The sequence below is a fragment of the Pogona vitticeps genome, chromosome 1 (genome assembly GCF_051106095.1).
Source record: "Pogona vitticeps strain Pit_001003342236 chromosome 1, PviZW2.1, whole genome shotgun sequence".
NCBI classification, from domain to species: domain Eukaryota; kingdom Metazoa; phylum Chordata; class Lepidosauria; order Squamata; family Agamidae; genus Pogona; species Pogona vitticeps.
Genome location: NC_135783.1, coordinates 296,750,116 through 296,776,979, shown reverse-complemented (window position 1 = coordinate 296,776,979; position 26,864 = coordinate 296,750,116). Strand labels below are relative to the sequence as shown.

General features: G+C 39.2%; 1 protein-coding gene across 2 annotated transcripts in view; it reads right to left on the bottom strand.

Annotated features, from left to right (window-relative positions):
* Positions 1 to 21,243, bottom strand: part of SMOC1 (SPARC related modular calcium binding 1) — a 119,661-nt gene extending 98,418 nt beyond the window's left edge. For both annotated transcript variants that reach the window (XM_020788525.3, XM_020788526.3), the window contains exon 1: positions 20,353 to 21,243. In XM_020788525.3, the coding sequence (XP_020644184.3) occupies positions 20,353 to 20,754 (402 nt within the window). In that variant the 5' untranslated portion in view covers positions 20,755 to 21,243. The remainder of the gene's footprint in view (positions 1 to 20,352) is intronic.
* Positions 21,244 to 26,864: the final 5,621 nt, after the last annotated feature.

Genomic DNA, 26,864 nt, shown 5'->3' with positions numbered 1-26,864 from the left:
GGATGCAGCACCATGAAATCCCCTGAAACTTACTTTTGAAGAGATATAGACGGGCTTACACTGTTAATTACTGTAAACTTACTTAATTGTAAACTGTTGCTCAAACCTCATTTTTAAGCACCATGTACAACATCATAACCTCCATGAGACACCTAAATGCTTCTCTCCCCCCACCCATGTCATCAAAAAGCTGAAATATGTAGTAAATATGACTATATAGCATTATTTAATAAACAAAAGCCAGCTCATACAAATCCTGAGGTGCATGTTATACCTGTACACCAAACGTGCTAATGTAGAAAAGTGTGAGAAGACAAGTATCAGGCCAGAGAGGGGAAAATGCTAAAATCCCATAATACAACAACTTGATAAAACATATCACGCTCATTTACAAGGCTCAAAGCAGGGTACATGGGCCTCGCATCCACATACCAATCATAAATTCCATTGCACTTCAAGAGGCTGAAATCTAGACTGTATTTTTAAATTCACTGTATGTATCAATAAGCTTATTTTCTCCTCAGCCTCATTTGTAACTGAAAGTTATTTTCTTTGACAAAACTCTAGCCACAAAATCAGAAGCAAATTAAAGAAAAATCAGCTAAAACAAAGGTTTTTGTACTTCGACAGCCATAAAGCACTTGCAAAAAGAGAAATTTCAATTACCTGCTGCAAGTAGTTTTTAAATATATATTTTATTAGTGTTATAGCAACTCACAACAATAAACACTTGGAAACAGCAGAACAGAAGAAAACAAATGGAAGATATTGAATCACAGAGACATTACATTTCTGTCAGTATTATGAGTGTACCCCACACCACTTATTTATATACCCGAATACCCTACAACTGTATAAACAAATCTGTAGCCAAGATATTTTACTTCATATATCTGAGGAAGCAGATACAAAAGCTCAAACTAAAATAAAGTATTTTTGTTTATTGATCTGATGTTAAAGTCAGTAATAAAAGGGTGTCATTTGTTTATTTAGGGGGAAAAACTGGCCACTTCAGCTAAATAGTGCCAATGAAACACAAATAACACTTGTTAACACATATCATGTGAGCATGTCCAATGGTGGCCATTTTTAAAAGATACATTATAGCAAATTAATTTTATATTTTAGAAAAATTAGATTTGTGGATATGTATGTAATTTTAAACTAAATTCCTGAAGTTTAGAAACTAACTGGTAGCTAAATTTTATGGCCTCTTACCATTTCCAAAAGAGTCTGATTTTAAAGCTGGAAGGATAAAAACACACCATCATTGCTCAGATCTTACTGTTTATCTACACATAAGCATCTATTCTATCGATACCAACTCCAGATGAAATCGTTTTGGACATATGCTCAGCTTCTGATAGTTACATGCTGTCAAGCCTAGCCTATTATTATATTATTATTTTGTATCTTCTCCCTTTCTTTTCCTTACTTTCTCTTCCCTGCCCTCTTTTTTTCATTGATTTTAAATGAAAATAAAATATATATTTTTTAAAAAAATTTAAAGCATGTAATCTCTGTGTGTGTTTAGATGCTAAGGGAGAACATAGTTGTAGATTTTAAACAGAGCTCATCAGCTATTAGATTTCACCTGGTAAAGGAAAGGCAGTAAGTCCCAGCAAGAGGCATATAATTAGCAATTTTGGTGCTTGCAGTTTTGCTGCCTTATTGGTTAAGCTTGGGTCACACACAATTGGCATATGTGTATTGAGGATGGAGGAATAACAAGGACCCCTTGCAAACAGGGCATACATTTCACTCTGAGCCCACCTCTTTTGTGTTTCTTTTTGCCCAGGGAGGGCCAGCTGAAGGTGGCTTACCAAGCTGGGGTAAATGGCTTGCATGGTGACATGCATCAAAGCCCCAATTGCCTTGCCCAAGTCACAGATCTTATAAACGTTAAATCTTCCTATTGGAAATAAATATTTAATCATATCCAAGATTTAATCTCTTCATTTGGAATCACACACTGGAATGCTTCATGAGCACATAATGGCCACTAGTGGGATGGAACACATTAGCCCAGGTGAAAGGCTTCAGCGTAGCCCTTCCCTGTTTCACTCCCACAACGTGCTCAGCTCAGTCAGAGCCCCTAGACTGATGTTTCCTCTCATAGGGAAGACTTGGTCAGTTGTTTGCTTGGCTCTGCGAGGCTCCATTTGACAAGGGTCAGACAAGCTCTGGTTTATATTAAATCACAAGAGGTTAGTCATAAAACTGTAGAGTAATATTTTACACTCTTGGTGGGAATTTTCTGGAAAATGTGGCATACTTGTTGCTGGAGGAGCACATTCTAAATTAAGACTTCCTCCTGTCATTGGAAATACATTTACATTTACAAAAATAATTTCTAAGCTGTATTCAATTTCCACTCCAGACAGATATAAATGGGTGCCTAACAAAAATCTCTCCAGTGTATGAAATGGTTCTCCCATCACCAAAATTCAAATAGAAGAATGGTCCTTTCTTTAAAGGACTGGCACCAAACTGATTAAGAAAAGAGAGAGAGGAGGAGAATATGGTAAAACATTTATAGTGTTTTTTTAAAGAACAGTAACTACTGTCTTCTAGAAGAGTCTCTGGTTGGGTCCCTTCCACAATCTTTACACCACAGCATTGAAGTTTAAATGGCCGAACTGCAGTCCCCAAAGTAAAAATAATTGTGGCTTGCTTGTGTGACTGCCACAGCGCCATCTCTAGGAAGGTGGCAGGTACTCCAGCTCTGGGGTTTGATGGGGCCAGTTATTGGAGCACCTGCTGGTGGAACCAAACACCTGGGCCTTGTCATGTCCTCTCCTCCACCATCTCCTTTCCTGGCAATAGTGTTCATTCTGGCAGGTCTTGCAGTGCTGTTGCTGGTTCTATCGCACCTGTGTTGCTTCCTTGGGGGAAACTAGGAGACTGGCCCACTTGTCAGTCCACAGATCATGTCTCAAAACCGTTTTTCAGCCTGTCTTGTCAGGGTCTCTCATGTGCCCCACCATCTCCAGTTTGCATGCCTCCCAGTCCATGACATCTGCTCAGAGGTTCTCTTTCTCCAATCCTGACTGGTCCTTATATCGTCCCTTCCAGGCTCCGTCACCTCGTTCTTTGTCCTTGGCACCCCTCACTCCCCTGCTGATATCTTTGTCAGCTCCCAGTCTATTGGGGAGCTACAGTTAGTGAATGGCATCACTGGGGCACCCAAGGTGGACGGCCCACTTGCAGCTGAGTCCTGACCAGTCCCATAGGAACTATATGAAATCCATATGAAGCCAGCCCAATGTTCATATGCAAGGATTTCACAACATGTCATACTTACAAACATAGACACCCGCTGCATGTGTTGCTGCATTATATGTATATCTTCAGTAGTCACATACACATAAAACCGGCTGAAACCTTCTTCTTGCTTTCTAAAAATTAGGCTAAGAACACTTCTAGGAAAAAAAGATTCCTGTCACTTTGATGGTTCCTTATGCTCCTCTCTCGACTTCTGGTTCTGCAGTGCTGGGCTATGCAGCTTGGGGCAGGGGGGAGGATTCTAGAGAAAGGAGGTACAGTACTTACATCTCAGTGTCCATGTGTGTATCACTGACTATTGCACAAATCATGAGTAAAGAGCCTTCCTTCCTTCCATTGCTGTTAAATGAAGTTCTACCACAGTAAGAAGGTAAACCAACGTTTAAGAGCCAGAACACACATTAAAGCGCATGCGTACTCTTTCCTCTTATCACATTATTCTACAGGCTTCCAGATTATTTAGTGTTACATGCCTGAGATATCAGACATGCAAACAATGCAATACTATACCTTCTAGATTTGTTTTTCATAATGCTTTTACCTAACACTTATAATGTTAACTCTCCTTTAATATTTGAATAAATATTAAATATGACTGTTTTCAGCTTTTAATATTGTATTTTTAATTCTGCTTTTAATTCTGTTTTCAGCTTTTAATATTGTATTTTTAATTCTGCAAATGGCTTGGGTTCTTTTAAAGGAGAAAGGAATAAAATATTTTTAATAAATAAATAAAATACCCAAATGAATAATTGCAAAATGAAAGCAAGTTGATTTGCCAAATGTGGACTGAGACAAGCTAACGTCAGGAGAAACAGATAGCTTTTTAAAAAATTAAGTCACGTTATTTCTAGACATGGAATCCGTGTTCCATCTAGAGAAGCCCTTTGCTTCTCTAGGAGTACCACATTTTTCCGTGCATGACACTACTTTTTCCTAAAATCATTACACTAAAAATTGAGGTGTATCTTATACATGGAAGAAAGCTGAGATAGCTGAGGAGAGAACAAAATGGCACATACCTTGCCTCTGCAAACAGGCTTCCTACAATCAGGAGGCTTAGCTTCAATCAGGAGCACTATGGAACTGACATCAGCTGATGCTGAAGAAACCAATAGGAACACACATCATTGGAGGTGGAGCCTGTAGGCTCAGATTCAACAAGGACTACTAATCTCCGAGTGTTCTGAGTCCAGAGGCTAAATACTCAAAGCTAGGTTTTCTTAATTTGGGGGTTAAAAAAGTGGAGGGGGGAGAATCTTATAAACAGGGGCATTTTATAAAAGGAAAAATACAGTATATCTCACTAGTAGAAATTGGCATGAGTTAAAAAAGCAAACAAACCATTAAATTCAATATATTACAAAGTTTCCTGGACAATACAGTACTTTTGCTATCAAAGACACATACCACACCTAAGATATTTTATAGATGGCATATGACTCCAACTAAATTGTCTAAAATTTATGAAAAGACCTCCAACAAATGCTGGAAATGTAAAATGCAGGACGGTACTTTTTATCATATCTGTTGGACATGCAGGGAAGCAAAAAATTATTGGAGATCAAAATATGAAATATTACAAAAAAAATATTTTATGTGATACCATTTAAACCGGAATTGTTTCTATTGAATATTATGATTGAAATTGTAGATAAAGAAATTAGATATTGGATAATACATGTAATTATAGCAGTGAGGATATTATATGGAAAATATTGGAAGAAAGAAGAAATCCTGTTTCTTGAGGAATTGATAGAAAAGATATTGGAAATGGCAGGGATGGGTATACTAACAGAAGCATTAAATGAAAGGTCATATCAAAAAGGACCAAAAAAAAAGGGAAGTTTTATAACTGGATCCAAATTATGGATTGGAAAGTATAGATAAAAGAATGAGAAGGTCAAAATGAATGGAAAAAGTAGTAATGATAGATATTCTGGAAAAAATGTTATATTGTTTATTTCTGTGATTTCCCTTTTTAGCATAATTAAGTACAGTAAGTGGATGTACGAATCCTCTTTTGCTCTCTGGAATGTTACCCTTTCCCCATCCTTACCTACAGTATCTCCCCTCACTCCTCTGTATCCACACCCCAACCCTACTCCCATTGAAAAGGAATAAAAATTTGAGGGTGAAAGACACATACCACACCCTGACATCAGGAATAGAAATGGGATTTTGCCTTCATTATATCAACATTGTAAAATGCAACATTTTATATTTCCTCATAGAAATTAATTTCAACTGTTCACTTACTTATCAGAACACAAAAGGGCAAACTCTTTATGCCCTTCATTGTTGTAAATGCATATGCATATTAGGTTGGCTTCATATGGGTTTCAAGCAGTTCCTAGATCCTGTCCCTGAATACAAGAGAGTATGGATTAAAGCTACTGATTGATCAGTATCTAAGGAATAGATCCTAAAGATATATCACCAAACAAACCAAGCTAATTTGTAAAGTCCTGGAAGCATGTAAATCTCTTGCTGTGACACTCAGATGCTTTCATTCACTAAGGACTTTCTCCTTTTAAATCATAGTTTATCTACAATATATAATACTGTATCTCTTTCTGGCTACAGACTGCCTATTTACTTTGTCTCATGACACCTAACAGAAGCCCATAAGAATCAAGCATGCATGATGATAAAAAGCAATATCCCAAATGTTTTGTTTTAGTCACATCAAAAGTTCAGTGGTATCCCAGAAGCTTCATTTTAGGGAACTTCAAAAGTGTCTTTTCTTAATAAAATAATCTTGAAGTAATTATGAAGTGTGACTGCTTTCAAGTTCCCATCTGCGTTAAAATGTGCAAATATCATTAAGAGGCTTAAGCAGACAGCTTAACCACTTGATGATATTGGGAAATTAAAAACTTCCTGTGCTGTTCCATGGACTGTGAGAGGAGGAAGCAAAGGGTTGTCGTTTTTTGAGTTTATTAGGGCTGTGCTGATGTTTTGTACCTTTTAGAAAATAATTTTAAAAACTCAGTTTCTTTCCAGAAAGATAAGAAGACAGGAGGGTTTTTTGTTTGCTTGTTGACTTTTCTTCTTCTTTCCCTTTAAAAGAAAATAGGCCAAATAGGGTTGCTTGAGATGTGTATGCCATGTGGACCATAAGATTGTACCAAATGGCATATTGCACCTCTGTGACCTTGAACAGCCTTATTTATCCTGATCCAGCCTAAATTAGCCATCTAGCCAAGCCCTAAGAAAATTAAAACACCAACCTTCATCCAGATCCCTAAATCTTTGAAGAATGCATTCAAGAAAAGGCACTCTCCTAGGGCTTACAGGGAAATTAATCATTAGAGAGTTCTATGAGTAATGGGGACTGATATACAGTGGACCCTTGACTTACAGACGGCTTGACTTACAGACTTTTTGAGTTACAGACTTCTCTGGCCACAAAATTTAGGTTTGACATGCAGCCTGAGAATTGACTTACAGACCAGAAAAAAACCAAAATGGAACAAAAACGGCCTGTTACGGGATTAATCGGTTTTCAATGCACTGTAGGTCAATGGAGACTTGACCTACAGACTTTTTGACTTGAGAACCGCCTTCCAATACGGATTAAGTTCTCAAGTCAAGCCCCCACTGTATCAGAGACTCTGCAGCCCTTGTTGTTGTTATGTGCCATCAAGTCAAAACCAATTTATAGCAACCCTAATAGGGTTTTCAAGGTAAGGAAGGTAATTAAGGAGTGGTTTTAACAGCTCCACTCCCCAATGAATTCCCATGGCTGAGCGGGGATTTGAACTCTGTTCTCCAGAGTCCATCACTCTATCCACTACACCACACTGGGACTGGTATATCAGGGAGCCTGCACTCTCTACCTCCTAATGTATAAGAGAATCCAGGAACAAACCTCCAGCTCAACAGTGATGGATTGGTTTTAGTATTCAAGCTATTTGAATAGTGAGCACAGAAAAAAGTAGCATAACTTCTATCATTACCCTATTCTACACTGTATTGAGAGGGAAAGGCATTTTGGTATAGCCATCAGTGTCAGACTGGGACTTGGGAGAGCCCTGAAACTCACTGAAATGATCTTTGGTCTTTCTCTGCCTGGCCTATCTCGTAAGGTTGTGAGAAGGAATTGGGAAGGAAAGCCACGGTAACCATCTTGATTTCATTTAAATGTAACAAATGAAAAAAATTCCCAGATGAATCTCCTATTGAGACAGAAACTATATAGTACAGATTCCCCATAGAATAAAGAAATCTCATGGAAGAGAGCCAATTATTCCCTGGTAATAATCTCATTTGCAGTAGATCCAATGTTTCATCCTCTCTTGTCAGTCTTAGAAGAATGTGGATTCTGTTACACAACTCCACCTGTACAATGGAAGTTACATCAGTGATCTGTGGCTGGTGACACCAGTCCCCTTTGTGCAGGATGAGCTACATAACACAATAGTGGTCAACAAAGAATAATATCACTCATTTGAAACTACAGTTCTGTATAATTCTGTGAATATAATCTCACAATAAATTTGAGAAGTAATACTGCATGGTCCGTGTGCTGCTTTGTGTTACTGTCTTATAAACAATTACTTTTCAGGAAAAACAAATTTATTTATGTAAATATAAATTATAATGAACTACTTGAGGACTTGGAACTATGTAAAAAAAATCAGCTTTTGAAATTGTTTTTCCACCTTAGGCATTAGCTATTGGAATTGTACTTACCTTACATGCTGTCTGTAGTTTTAGTGACTGGAAAAGACCTTTCTGGGCTGGAGTGAGTGTCCAACTATCCAGCTTTAACATTGACCTGACTGAGAAAGGCATCATTGAGATGATCTACTGTCACACCACAGAGATGACAGCAGAGATCCTGACCAAGCTCCTTCCAAGAGACTGCTTTCACAACCTGTGTGGCAAGATGGGACTTCAAGAGAGTAGCTGTGTGCAAGTTTGAGAAAGGGGTATTGGGAGTTCTGTTTACAACCTCACATGCTGTCTGTAGTTTTAGTGACTGGGAGGGACATTTCTGGGCTGGGATGACTATCTATCCAGCACTAACTAATAATTTCTCCCAGCTTTTGAATTCAAAGGGAACCCCACTTCTCTGCTGAGTATTCTATCCTTCTCTTTCATCAACTGGCGGCAGTTGTTAGTTACTGTTCATCTGTTTGTTTGGTTGGTTGCAAGTATGGGTACAGTAAAGAAAACAGAATCCATAAATCTGGGATTTCAAGCAACTGGAAGTAAGGACACTTTTTTTATTCTTTCTCCTACAAATGTCTCAGAGTGAGTTATTGAGACTTTAAGTGCCAGTTAATGAGAAAGGGTGGACTCTGGATAACTTGCATCTATTATTCTCTGTGAATCTCTCTTCTACCGTGAAGTAAAAATAGAATTTTACCCAAAATTCAAAACTCTGCATTTTTATCTATAGTAACACCTTCTCTATGACTGTGCTTTACCTTTGGGGTATTATTTCTATGGGAAAAAACAGAAGAGAGCCATGTGGTCCTTACACAATACAATGCAGGAGTATACTATACCTTTATTAGACCACTAGAAAAATCATACAATTTACTAGCTTTTGTGGATCTAAGCCCACTTCTTCAGGCATGTACTAGTTTCTTGTTCTTAGTGCAGAGAATTTAAGAGTCCCAAAAGTTCATGGCATATGGTGAGTCAAGCTTGTTACTTAGATGCAAGACAGAAAGGGTGTGGGCTGCATTGAAGGTGTGGTTTTCAAGTTACAAATCAGGAAGCTGTTGATTAGATATCACACTCCAGCTCCTCAGATAAAGAAGCCCAGGAATTATGCATATTCCTTCCCACATAGCCTTCCTTTGAAACAACAAATTTCTATTCAGCTGGGGAACAGTGCAAACGGTGGAAGGTTGTTTTGCTGGCAAAGCTTTTTTATTAGTCATGACTTTTCTTTGATTAATTATATTATCTATGTCCAATAATTTTTAAATAAATTACTTTCCGCTATTTCTGCCTGAAAAGTAATATTTCAATGCTTACAATTTTAAAATGCACAAGAAAGAGGTTAAATCCCATGTCTCTCTGTACAAAAATAGTTACAGCCCCTGGTGTATACTTTACAAAGGGACTGTTAGGTATATGCTGCTGAGTGAGATGAACAGAACCAATCTATCTTTATGTGCAGAACCTCGAATTAATGAGATAAAAATTGGTTCCTGGGCTCAAAGGTAGAGTCAAATCAGACCTCAGAATATTATTTTTCTTTAGTAACATATCAGGCATTGCTCGTTGCTCTAAGAGTACAGTAATGTGTTTGCAATATACAAGTAACAATCTACATTTTAGTTATCTATTGTTATTTTTATAGAAACACTGTTAAAACTGTAATGATGCTATCAGTCACAATGTTACATTTTTAAAATAACAGTTACCCCCAATACCCTGATAACATGTTACAGGTAACAAGAGTCTCATGACACCTTTAAGACTAACAAGTTTTATTTCACATGAGTTGTCATGGACATAGCCTACTTCTTCACTTGCATTAAGCTCAGTATTCAAGCCACAGGCTTATAGCACACAGATTTTGATTATGGGTGAGCAGCAGAACAAAATGAGTGACAGTAAATGACAATTGTATTATTAGCACACTGGTTATAAATGTTGAAAGGGCTAATTAGCATAAACAACCTGGCCATGGTGAGGTCAGTTACACAAGCCAAGGTGTTAAAGCCATGTTTTCTACTTACCAGAGAGTGTTGGTTTTAGTGCAAGGCAGAAGTAACCTTATTCATCTCATAATCCTGTCAAAAGAATCATTATGCTATAGACCACTGGTTCTTAACCTTGGGCTACTCAGGAGTTTTGGACTGCAACTCCCAGAAGCCTTCACCACCAACTGTGCTGGCTGGGGTTTCTGGGAGTTGCAGTTCAAAAACATCCGAGTAACAAAGGTTAAGAACCACTGCTATAGACAGTTGGATGGTAACACAGAAACTGTGTGTATTAGTCTGTGCTTAAGTATTGTGCTTTATGTATCCAAGAAAGCAGACTGTGTTCACAAAAGCTCCTGTAAAATAAAACTGGTTGGTCTTAAAGAACAAGATTCTTTGTTGTTCTTGCTGCAGCAGACTAACACGACCAGTTCAATGAGGGGAAAAAATAGTATATTGCATGCAACACTCTTGTTTTAGAACACATTATTTTCAAGTTCTGAACCAAGAAGTTGTTGTTTAGTCGTTAAGTTGTGTCTGACTCTTCCTGACCCCTGAACCAAGGAGAGAGGCTTGCAAATTCTGGTTCATCCATAGATGCAGACTATCTATATATTTAAACTGCACAGCCATGAAAGGAATGTGGGCAACCAGATGGGAAGGAGAGGCCTTTTACTCGCTTGCTCCTTTCAACAACTGGTCAGAAAGCAAGTAAGTAGGCAGGATGCTTTCCCCCTTGTTGATTGGCAGCCTACTCCTATGGATGAACAAGCCAAAATACATTATTTTACACTTCTAGTTAATGTTGCCAAGTCTCAAAGTGCCAGCTGAAGTCTCAGGGAAATGGCTCTCCAGACAGGGAAGCAAATCTCATAGTTAGCACTACTTTATGTGTTATGTGCTGTCAAATCAGAACCAATTTATATCAACTCTAATAGGGGCTTCCAAGGTAAATGAGATACAGTACTAGAGGGGTGGTTTTACTAGTGCCATACACATCTTTAGTGAGTTTCCTTAGCTGAGCACAGCCCTGATATAGGAGGAGAAAGTCAGGTGTTGCGGCATTGTGTATCATAACTTCCATGCCTGGATGTCCAGTTTTCCTTATTTCTAATTGGTACCGGTGCTCTCAGCTCAGTGCAATGGTGTTTAAATGTGTGTTGCACACACAATAATTTAATCAATGGGTTATGCAAGAAATTGTCATTACTATATCTGCCTCACTCTCTGCACAAACCTATTACAGTACTGTCTAAATCATTACATAAGAGGCCACCTTTTGGTCCTCAGTTTTGGCCCTTAAATCTCAGGGATAAGATGCTGTTGATTTGACAACATCTTCTGGATGGATTCTGCCCCTGAATGGACCTTTCTGCCTCGGTGGACCCTTCCAAACACAGATGGGTAGTAGGAGTTACACTATGGAACAGTTATATTTTACCTGCACCAGCTGCTTCTTTGGGGTGCTTTTTGTATACAGTGGTGCCTCGCATAACGTTTTTAATTGGTTCCAAAAAAAAAACCTTATGCGAAAAAAACTTTATGCGAAACACCATTTCCCATAGAGATGCATTGGAAACCGGTTAATCCGTTCCAATAGGCACGGATTGCCGTCCTTAAGCGAAAAAACCCATAGGAAACATCGTTAAACGATACAATGCATCCTCCATTGGAATGTATTGTAGCTGACTCAATAGGTTTCAATGGCTTTGCGAAGTCAATTTTTGCAAAATTAAGTGTGTCATAAAAGGGTCAAAAATGGTTTTAAATGCTTGGATTAGCTTCTGCACCCTCTAAAACGGATGCAAAAGTTAATTTGGCTTTGATCTGACTTTTCGTTAATTAATGGTGAATTTTTTTCCCCCAACTTTTGACAGCTGTCAAAATCTGACAGCTCCATTATTTCCTATGGGGGAAGAAAAAATTCACAAAAAATTAATGAAGACTCAGCAACTGTTCTAAATTCTTGGGTTCGTTAGAGGACCCCTTAAGTCATGTGCAAACCTGATTTGGCTTTGATCTGAACTTTCGTTAATTTTTTGTAAATTGTTTTCTCCCCCATAGGAAAGCATGGAGCTGTCAGATTTTGACAGGTCCATTGGTTCCTATGGGCCAAAAAACAAAAATTCACAAAAAATTAACGAAACGTCAGATCAAAGCCAAATCAGGTTTGCACATGACTTAAGGGGTCCTCTAACGAATCCAAGCATTTAGAACCGTTTTGGACCCTTCTAAGACACTTTTTAAATTGAAAACAAAAAAAACGTTAAGCGAAGCAGGGGACCTAAAACCAAAAACGTTAAGCGAAGCATGGTCCCAAAATCGCTATGCGAAAATCGCCCATAGGGAAAAACGTTATACGAAGCACAATCTGCCTCTGAAAAAATAAACGTTAAGCGAAAAAAACGTTAAACGAAGCAAACGTTAAGCGAGGCACCACTGTACTTGTGTATCAGAGGAGGGTATGTGGGTTGGCTTAGAAGACATTGGGCTTTTCCTGAATTCAGGGTATTACATGGTTGTGTGACTGCAATTGATAAGATCTCTCTGAAGTTGATTTAGGAGGCCATATGTCCTCTGCCAGTTAGAGAAATATTTTGAAATGCTACATAGTTTGCTCACTGAGCTGTACCCATGCTAATCACTGCCTATTCCAGCTCACACAAAGGTAACTGTGCTGCACATGTTTTACATTTTGCATGTGGGACCACCAACAGAATATTTATTGCTTTGTGGATGAGACAAAAATTGAGTTTGACTGCCTGTGGTCACCAGAGCCCTGCAGTTCTTTCAGGGAAGAAGGGGAGAGAAGCCTGTGTCCTATGCAGCCTCTGTCACTCAAGGCTAACCATAATGCCAGCCATGTAAAGCAGTCCAGTTCTTCACTGAAGGCTCACAGTTTAAATATACACAAGGATTTTTAGAGGATGGGAGAATGGCAAAACAGATATGATTCTCCATGTATTTACTTTGCACTAGCAGCTGTCCAAACTCATAAGAGAATGATAAAATACTAACAATACTGCAACTTGCAAATGAGAACCAGTTAATAATACATCTGTTGCCAAAATGTGACCCTATCCCTTACCACTGGCTATTCCCTCCAGGACTTGTAGGAGCTGCAATCCAATAAAATCTAGATTGGCACACTTTCACATCCCTATAGCTAAACATCTAGAGCTTCTGCTGAGGAAGAGACATCAGAGAAGGGTCAGAGAAGAAAGCTCTTACCCCATACAATTCATCTGTGATTTGGCAGCTCCCATATAGCAAAATACCATGCAGGAACATAATGCTTTCCAACTTTTTGTAATCCTTATTCCTAATAGTATAGAAGACAAAGCAAGACAAAAGTTGTATAGACCTTATAGGTAAAAACAAAATAAAAGTTTTAAAAAATTAAGGAACAAAAAAATTAAAATTAAAAAAGACAAAAATGTAGTGGCACTTTAAAGACTAACTTTTATATATATATTTAATGTGACCTTTCTTGGAGAGACTACCACGGCTACCTCTTCTACATCTGGTATAGATCTTGCTTTTCAGAATTGCTGGTGCAGGAGGTAGACCCAAGGATCAAGCCTAAAAATTAGGAATCAAGTCCTAAAAATTTGCACATAATGTGACATGTCTGTAAAATTGCTAATTTGAATTTCAGGAAGCAAATTAGCAAGTATTCGCAAACGTATTAGCCAAAGATATTAGAATGACTCTAGTTGCCGGAATTAATATGGGAAGATGGAAACCTGATTTTGCTTCCCTATTACTTTTAATTTCTTTCCTTAATGTTTGGTACTTCACAATTGTTATACTTTCTGTACTTTTAGTACAGAGGTTGCTTGCAACTTCTACAAGGTAGGCTTTTCGCTTATACAGAAGTATACTATCCGGATGGTTAAATCCACCATTTTATCCATGATAACTTGTGGGTTCAAGTATAGTACTGCAGTTTAATTTTCTAAAACTGGATGGGTCTGGAAATTATAATCTGGAGGAAAAGATGCTATTAATCCATTAAAAATTGGCTAATTGCTGGAGAATTATCTTTTTCACTTGGATTATATCTAATCATGTAATCTGCTGATGCAAGTTCAGGGCATACAGTTATGATATAAAGAACTGTCTCTTTAGATTCATGGCAGGCCCTACATATATCACTTGTACTGTACCTTGCTTCATAATTATTTTCTGGTAATCTCTAGTGCAATTAACATGGTCCAGGATTGTGCACATGAATCCTTCACATTCAGACTGAAGACAACAACCTAATTTAAGTTTCAGGTTCAATTGTTGCTTATCAACATTATCATCTGGGATGTAACTGGGTCACTGTCCACGTTTGATTTCTCATGCCATACATCATTTGTACTGTGGAACATTTTTTTTCATCATGGGCTGGTTCTTATTTGCAAATTGCAATGGCATTAGTATTTAGTATAATATCACTTTCTACTATTGTATGGCGAAGTGGAACTGTGTTTTTGTGGCACAAGTTTCAAAGTTTGACTATTTGACCCATATAGAGATTCTTGAGGTTCACACCCATGTTCCATAGCAAATGAAGGTACTCCACACATGCTTTTGGATTATGGCACCATTGTTTTGATAAAGAGACACAAATTTTCCTGTTTAAACCATCAAGATCACTGTATCTCCAGTAAGAATATATTAATACTGAGGTTGTCTAGCTATGAATACCAATGTTTTTTTCCTTTTGCAACTCTGTTCTGAGCACTATCTTCATTCTATAAAATTACTTGTTCCTGGATTACGGACTTCAGCCCTATGTGACTCTTACTGAAAGTTTTATAGACACCTAGATATTTGAAGATTTTCTGTTCCTCTAAAGACTGAATAAGCTGTTCATTGGTAAATTCATAGTTGCTGCCCTCTGAGAATCTGGCTGTTTTGATATGGATACTGACACATTTATCATCGCCAGAATTCATGAATTCATGTTAATTACCTGCATTGTAAGACTCAACAATGTCTAAAGACTATTCAATTTATCAAGAGAGCTTGCAAGTGACTTAGCATTGTCCACATAAGTGTGAAACATTGAAGTCATTTCTCCGACAGGCTTGTTGTCTTTCGTACTGTTACTCAGCTGTCTAGACATTGGATTTAGAGCCAAGGAGAAACATAAAAGGCTCAAATAATCACCATGAAAAGTACCTTTCCTAATAAGGACATTATAGAGAGGAGGTCTCTGCACCCTAATTTTGTCCATCATGAGTTTACATAGTAAAGTAATAATTGTATTATCAATTTTACAAATCCTCAACATTTTTAGAAGCCACAAGTGGAACACAGAATCAAATGCCTGTTGGTAATCCACATAGCAACTGATATTAAGCCTTCCACACTAACTGTCCTTCCGCAGCCCTCCATCACCATAACATACAAAGAAGCTCTATAGGACCAGTGCCAAGGCCACTCATCCATCCCATGCTGTAGCCTATCTTGCACTTCCTCCTCATACTCAGATTACCTTTAAAAGCTTTCACTACACTGTGGGAAAATACAAACGAAGCAGGCTGATAGAAAGCATGAAAGAATTCTCCAAAATGTAAATGAACAATCTGATACAGTAGATAAGCCAAGTTGTGGGATCGGAAGGATGGGGAAGAGGAATAACTGTAGTGTGATTAATTACCTCATGTTTTCATTTTGCCCTGCTGATTGACTCACAGCCAGAGGCTCCTTGCATTCTTCTTTCCAAAAAATGTTAACCCTTCAGGCAGTTAGTGAAACATCTGGGGTTTCTGTCCACTATTTTTACTCAATTTAGATGCATATATTGACAATTCTCAAGTAGACACCATATTTCAGTCTGACACAATAGAAGTCATGTTTCTCGTTAGAATGCTCTGTGACATGTTTTAAAGGACTGCTACTAAAGCATGGGGAGCGGGGAGAGAAGACAAAGATACTAATCTTTGCATTTTTGTGAATGGACTTTGTTATGCTCCAACAAAAGCATGCTGTCCTCCCTGCAGGACATTTTTGCAAAAACAACAACAACACCCTATTTACTAATATGAAATGTGTGTTACATGCTGTGCCACTAAGTCACTTCCAACTCAGAGCAATCCTAATACAATTTGAAGAGCCAATGTCATGCAATGGATATGGGTGTTGGACTATGACACTGCAGACCCCCACCCCCATTTTGCCACAGAAATTCACAGGGATGTGGCAATAGTAAGAGCACGCCTTAAATATCTTACATCTCTCAAAAACTCTACTACCACAGGTTGGAACTGACGTTACGGCACATCACTTAGTCATTATAGGGTCTGTAGGAATATAAGATATAAGACATGGAAAGGCAGCAATGGAGGAATTGGAAAATATGTAAGAATATGTCACTGGAGACCAAGACTATCCACATTCTTGTATTCCCAATCACCATGTATGAGTGTGAAAGCTGGACAGGATAGAAGGCTGGTAAGAAAATAGTCGATTCACTTGAAACATGGTGCTAGAAGAGAGCTTTGCAGATACCCTGGACTGCCAGAAAAAATAAATAAGTGGGTCCAAGATCAAATCAAGCCTAAACTATCTTTGCAGGCAAAAATGTTGAAGCTAAGGCCATCCTACTCTGGGCACATCATGAGAAAGCAGGATTCCCTGGGGAAAAAGACAAAAATACTAGTAAAGGTAGAGGGCAGCAGGAAACCAAGATGGGTTGACTCCCTAGGTCAGTGGTGTCGAACTGTGGCCCTCCAGATGTTCTTGGCCTTCAACTCCCAGAAATCCTGGCCAGCAGAGGTGGTGCTGGCCAGCAGAGGTGGTGCTGAAGGCTTCTGGGAGTTGAAGTCCAAGAACATCTGGAGGGCCACAGTTCGACACCACTGCCCTAGGTGAAGCCACAGGCTTGGATTTTGAAGATCGCTCATTCATAGGGTTGTCATATGTCGGTGATGATTTAACGGCACATCATAACAACAAAAAGATATACAAGGAGTGATGGGAAGGGCTATGAGTTTCCATGGATGAATAAAGATTTGATTTGATTCTGCACCACACTGACAGTTTCAGATTACTGGGGAGAGGCAAACTTCCAAAAGTATATGGGGTACTTTTATCACATATGCACCCATCTCATTCACAGAACTTTACTCAAGGCAAAGAGATCCAGTCATTATCCGTTTCCACTGCACATTACAGGCAGAGTGTTCATCAACACACTTGGTGCACAATTGACCTACTTTACAGCATCTTTAACCATGCCACTCATCTTATTAAAGCTAGCATTCTTCTAACCTAATATGCATGAGTAAATAACTTGTAAATATAAATAATGTAGGGAGTAAGAAACCCCCTCCCCTGACTGTTCTTGTACATACTGGACTTTGACATCTTTTTACTATATGGAGGAGAACAACATAGCTTCTTTTGAAAAGAGAAAAAGAAATAAGCTTTACAAGAGATTATGAAACCGCTGGTGTTCTCTGCCTAAGTGAAGAGTCCCGTTATTTTTTAAAAATTTTGGGAGTTTTAAACATAGGATCTTCCATCAGGTCATCTGCTCAGCAGTTTCTTCAGTCAGAACCTGGGTTCTTTTCAAGGAGAAAGGCAAGGTAAAAACAAACAAACAAACAAAGTGGAGGCCTGTAAAATTGGTGGAATTCAGAGGTGAGACAATGAGTTGCATTTATAGAGTTGCATTTCTATGGGCTCAAACATCCAAGCTGTAGGTCTTGCTGCTTTGCACTCTAACAATGACTGCATGGGGGCTGCCTCTTCCCTTTAACAGATGGAAAGTGATTCCTAAGGAGGATCTAATTCAGCAAGCCAGAAATTTTCTTTCCTCTATAAGAACTTGTAACAGGATCAGAGAAAACTATGGGCAGTGTGAGGTAGCAATCATTAAAAAAGACACAATGATGAATTATTCAAATAGTGTTTTGTTATGCAGATAACGGCATAAAACACAGCATCTATTTACAAGTGACAGCTTTACTGGCAGAGCCCAATTGTCAGGGCATGAGATGAGACAGGATAACTCCCTTTGATTTCCAACATGCTAACAAACTAGTGGGGAAAAAACAAAAGGCGTACACTTTTCAATCACATCACTTAGGAAAGGGGACGGGAGGGATTTACAAGTTTAACATCCATTACATCCATAGTCTTCAACAAGAGGAAACAAGTAAGGACTTTTAATGGGCATAGATCTTCCTCAACAAAAAGGCATAAGGTTTCCTACAAGCCTGCAGCGTTAAAAAGATGCTTTAATCTGAGCACCTGAAAATAAAGTTGGTTGAATCCATGTGGCAAGAAGGTGACAAATCAGCAGCTGCTTTTCATTCAGCTGGGGGGGGGGTGTTCTTGAAATAGTTTCTATTCCCCAGAAAGATACAGCACAGGGAGCAATTAGAGAGGCTTGTAAAGGCAAGTATATAAAAATGGTCTACATGGATTTGGTTTGATAGACAAGCTTGTTCAGTTTATATGGGCTGGCATCCATATGTACCGTTTTTTTTCAGCTCAACTGTTCCTAATTAAAACCCTCAGATACTGCAACACAGGGGCCCATGTGAATACTTACACAGTTCCAATACATGACTGTCCAAACAGAGCTGCTATTATCATACCAAGTAGAGCAGCTAGAGAAAATGGGGTTTTTTGTATACATTGGTATGTACTTTAGGTAAAAAGCACTATTTGCAGTGATTTAAGCATAACCCTAATTTTTGCCAAGGTTTATGATATACACTGGGTCCAATCTGCCACATTTTAGGTGCTCTGCTCATAAAAAGGTACAGATGGAGGAACACATTTGTGTCCTTTAAAGCTGGAGAGGTTTTTTTTTCTCTAGTCATCCATAGTCAGCCTGAGATGTTAACTGGCAGCTGGGTTCTTCTACCTCCACTCATCCTCTGACAGCAACTGCTACTCAAGAAAATGTCCCAAATCTGGACCTGACATTAGACTGAGTACACAAATAAGCATTTCCATCTCCAGAGTTACATAACACCTGGAGGACACTCGGGCACTTTTTTCCTTTCTAATGCATTTCAATAGATTAGGCAGGAAGAAAGAGAATGTGTGATTAATTTAGGGTGCCCAGTTTATTTTCTTAGAAGGAACCACCACTATGTTTAATAGGATTTACCACCAGGAAACAGCACAGCAGAGGAGTGCAGGATGACAGCATTAGATACCAGAGTTATTATGCTGACGACTTAAAGTATACTTTTTAAAAAGACATAAATACTTGAGATAAAATTAACATTCATTCTCTCACAATAAAAAAAGAATTAGGAAGTGTAAATTTAATTTGGTATATTTCCGGATCTATTATGGACAGCTTCCAGTCATACAAACTGAACTCAAAGCATCTAAGCCATTATGGAGAATTTAGTTCTTTAAATAAACAGTATCATTTAATTCGAAAGGATGTGGTGGCACTGTGGGTTAAACTGCTGAAGCCTCTGTGCTGCAAGGTCAGAAGACCTGCAGTTGTAAGATCAAATCCACATGATGGACTGAACCACCCATCACTTGTCCCAGCTCCCGCCAACCTAGCAGTTCAAAAGCATGCAAAAATGTGAGTAGATAAATAGGTACCACCTCGGTGGGAAGGTAAATGGCGTTCCGTGTCTAGTCATGCTGGCCACGTGACCATGGAGGATTGTCTGTGGACAAACGCTAGCTTTATGGGTTGGAAATGGAAATGAGAACCACTGCCTAGAGTCGAACACATCTGGACAAAATTGTCAAGGGGAACCTTTACCTTTATCATTTAATTCACATTTGGAATATAAAAGGGAAAGTCCTGAAGCTATTTTTAGATAGCATAGCAATTTCATTCTATGCAAAATCAAGAAGAGAATGCTAAATGACTCCCTGGCCATATGTTCACTGCACCACAGTTTTAGTCCTTTCAGTTGCGCCTGGCCTTTTGATCCTAGAAACCAAACAATTAAAGGTAAAGCTCAAAAAGCTTCTACTACACACACTACAGTAGCTACCCACTTGGTCAACACAGTCTCTCCCCAAAAGGGTTAAAGTCCATCTCTTCCAGTACTGGATCTGGACTGCAGATTTAGCAGGTAGTTGCAAAAGGGAGTAAAACGTTTAGGTCAGATCCTTACCTACACCCTCCCCACAGAATCAAACTTAAGAAAAACACTTTTCTATTTTCAGAATTAGAAAACCATTCAACTAAGAAAAGAAGCAAGAAGCTGAAGTCATTATGTAAGCCAGTGTGTCTCTCTAGACGGGATATGAGAGAGAGAGAGAGTTGCAGTGGCTGGATCTGAAAACTCCAGAGGAAAACACTGCGAAAAGGCGCAAGCTTCGAAGCATCCTTCTCGCCCCTCTGCGCGCCCTCCTTCCCTCTTCCCCTCCAGAAATGACGAGGCGGTACGAAAGCTGCACTCACGCGGGGGCCCGTCGCTCTGTGGGCAGGAACCTGAGGAGGAAGAAGAACCACCACCACCAGCACCAGCAGCACCACCGAGACCACGCGAGGAGTCCCAGCTCTCCAGAGTCCTGCAGCCATGGTCACTTTGTGGAAGGACGAGGGAGAGGAGGGAGAGCCACCGAGCCGCAAAACAGCCACACCGCTTTCGTCGCTGGTGGCTAAAAGACGGTGATGTGGGAGCTGCTTCAGCTTGCGTGGCTTTTTAAAAAAATAATAATAATAACAATAACAATAATCCAGCTGAACGGAGCAACCAGGCTGTGCCGGTCTTTTTTTCTCTCTCTCTCCGCTTCCCTCACAAGAGTGAGCGCGCTCTGCCCTCTCCAGCTGCAACAGGTTAAATGCCTCAGCCTTGGCCATTAGGAGCGAAGATTCCTATTATAAAGCCCATAGCCGGGAGAGGGCGGGGCCAGCAGAGATTGGGCTGCTTGACTGACAGGCGGAGGCACTCTTCCCGGGGCACAGTTGCAACAAAAAGGACAGGCATAGCAGGGAGAGAGTGCCCTTGGCGTGCAAAAGCTCACGGAAGACCTGAAGAAGAAATGGAGGGAAAGGCTTACTGGTCGAGCGGCAGGGCCTGGGAGAGGGAGCACAGGGTCAAAGTGACGGGAGGGTGTAGGCTGGGTAGACCAAGAAGCTGGAATAGCTGAAAAAGAATTAGCCTGACCCATTTTTGGTCCTGGCACTGGCCAATCCTGATTTCAGCCACTGCCCACCATCTCCACGAAGCCCTTGCTGCATTAGCAGGAGTGGCTCTAGACATGTTCCTGAGACAAAGCAGCAAATGGCATCTCCCAAATTGAAGGGGATAAAATCCAAAGGTAGTTGAGCCAAGTAAAGGGGAAAAAAATCTACCAGTGAATCTCTCCCTTACTGGCAGGAGAAATAAAATATTTAATCAATTCAGTAACTAAGATTATCTGCTCTATCACGGTACCCCAAATCGGCATCATTGTCCACCTGCCAAGTATAGAACCTGAGAAGGCACCTCCTATCGAAATTTCAAAAGTGGTTTCTATAATCAATGCAACATTGTGGTTAATAGTCCCATGAATAGTGACGGAAAAAAAACCTAGCATATAAGGATTCTGAATTTCACATCTTGACTTGAACTAGCAGATCAGAGCCTGATGATGATTGTGATGATGAAATTGCTTATCACTGCTTTTGGCAAATGTTTAGAAATAGTCTATGGCACCAAGAGTGAAGCAATAATTGAGATTTGTGCTGCTGAACTTCCTTTTCTTTCTTTTCTTCCTTGTTTAGTGAGACAATTGTTCCTGACAAACAAGCATTTTGGTGGGTAAATAAATGCTAAAGAAAGCACAATAGATGCACCTCACTACAGAGTTCATGAATTTAACATGGAACTTACCAAGAGAACCTAGTCTGCATGAAATATGTATATATTTTGTATATCCACAGATTTTTTTTAGGCAAGGAAGACACCATATTAAGACACTAGCTAGCATCCTAACAATTTCAGTATATATTAGTTTCTTCCCCTAGGCATCCTTCAGTCTCGAAAGACTATGGTAACATGCTCTGTATGGAGGACCTGGAACAGCATCTAGTGTGGCTGAGGAGGCCAATTCGAGAGTGACAATCCCTTCCGCACTGAAGACAAATACAATCTGTCCCCTGTCCAGCTCTCTGATTTTGCTGCTTTCGTAACTGCCTCTTTGCCTCAGCCTGCTGGACAAGGGTCTCTTCAAATCGGGAGAGGCCATGATGCACCGCCTACCTCCAGGCTGAATGCTCAGATGTCAGGGTTTCCCATCTGTTGAGATCCATTCCTAACGCCTTCAGATCCTGCTTGCAGATGTCCTTGTATTGCAGCTGTGGTCTCCCTCTGGGACGATTTCCCTGCACTAATTCTCCATACAGGAGTTCTTTTGGAATCCGACCATCAGCCATTCTCACAACATGCCCAAGCCAACGAAGACATCGCTGTTTCAGTAATGTGTATATGCTAAAAATTCCAGCTCGTTCTAGGACTATTCTATTTGGAACTTTGTCCTGCCAAGTGATACCAAAAATGCATCGGAGGCAACGCATATGGAACGTGTTCAGCTTCCTCTCCTGCCATGCACAAAGAGTCCAGGACTCACTGCAGTACAGTAATGTGCTCAGGACACAGGCTCTATAGACCTGGATCTTGGTATGTGTTGTCAGCTTCTTATTGAGCCATACTCTCTTTGTGAGTCTAGAGAACATGGTAGCTGCTTTCCCGATGCGTTTATCCAGCTCAACATCTAGAGAGAGGGTGTCAGAGATGATTGAGCCAAGGTACACAAAGTCATGAACAACCTCCAGTTCTTGCGTGGAGATGGTAATAGAGGGAGGTGAGTCCACGTCCTGGCCCATGACTTGTGTTTTCTTCAGGCTGATTGTTAGTCCAAAGTCTTGCCAGGCCTTGCTAAAATGATTCATGAGTTGTTGGAGGTCTTCAGCAAAATGGGCAACAATGGCTGTATCATCTGCGAAGGGGAAGTCCCCTATGCATTTCAGTTGGACTTTGGTCTTCACTCTCAATCTAGAGAGATTAAACAGCTTTCCGTCTGATCTAGTCTGGAGATAGACACCTTCTGTTGCAGTTCCAAAGGCATGCTTCAGCATGACAGCAAAAAAGATCCCAAAAAGGGTTGGTGCGAGGACACAGGCCTGTTTCACTCTGCTTTGGATGTCAAAGGGATCTGATGTGGAGCCATCAAAAACTACAGTGCCTTTCATTTCCTCATGGAAGGACCTGATGATATTAAGGAGTCAAGGTGGACATCCAATCTCTTCCCCTGCAGCTTATTTAAACCATGTTCTGACCTTTTGTAGCTTATTAAAAAGATTAGATACTTACCTGGTTTTCACTTTCAGTGTTGAAAATGGTATGCATATTACTGTGTTTCCCTGAAAATAAGATAGGGTTTTATATTAACTTTTTGCTCCAGAAAAGCATTAGGGCTTATTTTCAGGGGATGTTTTATTTTTTTCATGTACAACAATCTACATTTATTTAAATACAGTCATGTCATCTTCTTCTGGTTGCTGCACAATAGTGGAGAGCAGGGTTTCACTTAACTGGGGCTTAATTTTGGGGTAGGGCTTATCTTACGAGCATCCCGAAAAATCATACTAGGGCTTATTTTCAAGTTAGGTCTTATTTTCAGGGAAACAGTGTAGTGTTACATGTGATGGTCAGTGTTATATTGAAAGCAAGGTTTATAAGGTTGAAGTGTTAGGGGTTTTTAAATAGGACAAATGACATCATCTGTCCCCTCTCCTCAAGCTTTTTCATTTCCTTGGAGCTTAAATCTCAGAGTGGCTTGAAACTGAAATTGTTTTTTTCCCAGCAACTCTTAAGTTGTTGTTTTTATCGGCACTTCTAACATATGGTGAACCTGTAAATATAAGTGTCCTCCAAAAAGTCTCATCATTAACAGAACTACTCAGATCTTGCAAATTTAAGGTTGTGGTGCTTTTATTGATTCAATCAATCTCATGTTTGATCTTCTTCTTTCCCTGCTGCCTTCAGTGTTCCCTAGCATTGTCATTTCCAGTGAGTTTTGTCTTCTCATGATGAGTCGAAAGTACCATAGCCTCAATTTAATAATTTATTTATTCTAGAAAAAGTATAGCTTTGGTTTGGTCTAGCATCCACTTGCTTGTCTTTCTGGAGGCCCACAGAATCCATAAAGCTGTCCTATAATGAATGTATTCTTTTCTCCTTTCAGCTTTCTTTTCATACCCATACATAGCAACTGCAATACCACAGTATGGATTAACTTGATCTCCACTAACAGAGGTGCTCCTCAAAAGAAACAATTGATGAATGCACTTAAGGAAACATTGAAATAATTTAATATTGACCATATCAATTTAGTCGTAATATTTAATATTGACCATTTCAATTGGGAAGTTCTCACTCCAAACTGAAATGCCTGGCAAAACACTGTCAGATGAGGGGCTGATGGATTTGAAATAAAAAGAATAAAAATGCACAAAGGAATAGAGAGGTGAGAAGAGTGAGAAAGCAAAACTGATATCTCAATAGCCCAACAAGCTCAGGATTAGCAAACCTGTCCCTATTGTTTACATGCCTTCTGGGCTCATATTGGGCTAGTTAGTCATCTGTGGGTCCATTAACATACCACTGCTGAACCTTAACTACTCATTTTTCTTCTCCTCCTAAATGGTGACTCTGAAGCTCATGATGGTCTTTGAAAATTAAGGATGAAGTATTATACTCTTTTATAAGGCCTGAGTATTTGGGAATAGCATGGTCTTGAGGGGGCAGTTAGGACATATTAATTCTCCACACGGACACATACAGAGAGAGAGAGAGAAGAGAATCTGAAGGTCAAGTAGATGTGATCCAGGAGTAGCATCGCCCAGGTATTTAAAAGCAGTGATGATATTGCAGTTTGGTCTAGGACCAAATACAGTGAAGGGGGGAAGGAGTTAAATGTTTCTCCCTAAAATTATATTTATAGGTACATTTCACACCAGAAATTAGCACTTTAGAAAATAAACACCTGGGAGATCCTGTTCATGGATCTCCTGCAAGATGCATTATTCAGGACTTAGCTTCCCAACTCATAAATGAACAGCAGGAAATACGTTGTTAAGCGGTTGTCACACAAGTAGATAAATTGTCATTATTGTTATTTTGAGTTATATTCTAGCTTTCCGTGTCTCAGGCATATCACAAAAAGATTTTTAAAAATAAACTAAAAACAGACAGCTAAAGCAAACAGAAAAGTATAACGCTGAAACATGATCAAATAATTCTGGTGTTAGAACATCTGTTAGTTAAAAATTTATTTAGAAATAGAACAGCACTAATTAGTTAAAAATCCCTTTTGTAACAGTCTAAATACAGAATACATATTAATTCATTCACCTACAAGTGTGTTTGATACAAGAATTTTATAAGAATCAAAGCAGTGACCACAATAATTATATAATTCAAGGTGAAGGAGTTTACTATTTCAGACATTACTCATCTTGACTATGTCCTGAATATAAGCTAGGGTACGTTGAAAATTGATAGTCTTCTATGCTGAAGCTCACTAGGATGAAGTGTACAAGGAAAGACAACATATCTACCTCAGGCATCAAGAACAGGAGCAGGATGAACCACGGTACAGTAAATGGCTCAACAGGTAATCTTACAAATCTTGTATGGAGAATAGATTAAAACCAGAAGATACTAAAAGTCAAAGTTCTTCAAATAAACAGGGAGTAGAAATTTGAACTAGGATCATACTGCTGAAGTAAAAAGTTATTTTATACATTTTTTGTCTTTTCCTGAAGTTGAAATGAGGAAATGTGGAATGATAGTAAATGGACCATGTCTGGAGCCTCTGTGAAATTCTTTGAAGGAGGTAAGGCAACAGGACAATTTTAGGCTTCTCTGGAAGCCTCCCTCCTATTCTTGCTGTTCCTTCTGTCCCAGAATCAGTCAAGGCTTTGGGGAAGTCATCAAACTTCCTCTCTAAGGAAGATTCATTGATGCCATCTAGGCTTGCTCACTGAATAAACACAATATCGGAATTTGAAATTATGTTGCGTATGAGTTGTAGCAATCATAGCCATGAGCCATTTACAAGAGTCAACAATACAGGATATATACTTCTGTATGTTCAATATAGAAAAATCATTTGAATGTATCTGTGGCAACTTCCACGACTAAAATGTGGCCGCTTGACTTAGCTACTCCTGGAATTTAAGAGAATACACAAAGAAAGGAAAAAGGTACCAGTGGCCTAATAGTGGAGTTAGTGTCATACACTATAAATATACTTCTCCCTCAAGCATTTACACTACTGCTAATTTTCACTTGCCTTTTTGTGGCCGAAATCTACTAAAGAATACTTCAATAGGCAGGACATCTGACCATAAACATCATTTATTATCTATCCATTTGTCACATGATATCCCAGATGCTGCATTAGCAGCAGTGAAATGCAACAAGGTAAAGGCCTTCTTGCCTAGACTTGGTTTTAATTTACTCATTTTTCTTTTAAATCCACACAGAAACTAATAAAAGCTCTAAGTTGTTTAAAAGGCCTTAAGCCACTAGTTTCTTCACCAACATTCACATTCTTGAGGCTTTTTATAGACTAATCATAAAAAGCATTTTAAAAACAACATCTACAATACCACAACAGACCCCAACATTAAGAAACTAAGGCTTTAGTTTCTCTGTTCCTTATGGCTATTATAGTATTTCTGCTTACCACCCCTTTAATTAAGATCCTGATTGGTTGTGCAATCTCCAACTCTGGTGGTTGGGGACTTAACTCCCTATTTGCCAGATACCAGTCAGTGGTTTCATCATGCATTCAATACAATATAATAAGATTAGGAGTGCATTTATCTCCTGGTACTTTAACAGCTTTGTGATAGATTTTTGACAGGCAGTGACTTACCAACCGGTGGCTTCATCCCATATTTGGAATTAAGATTACAAT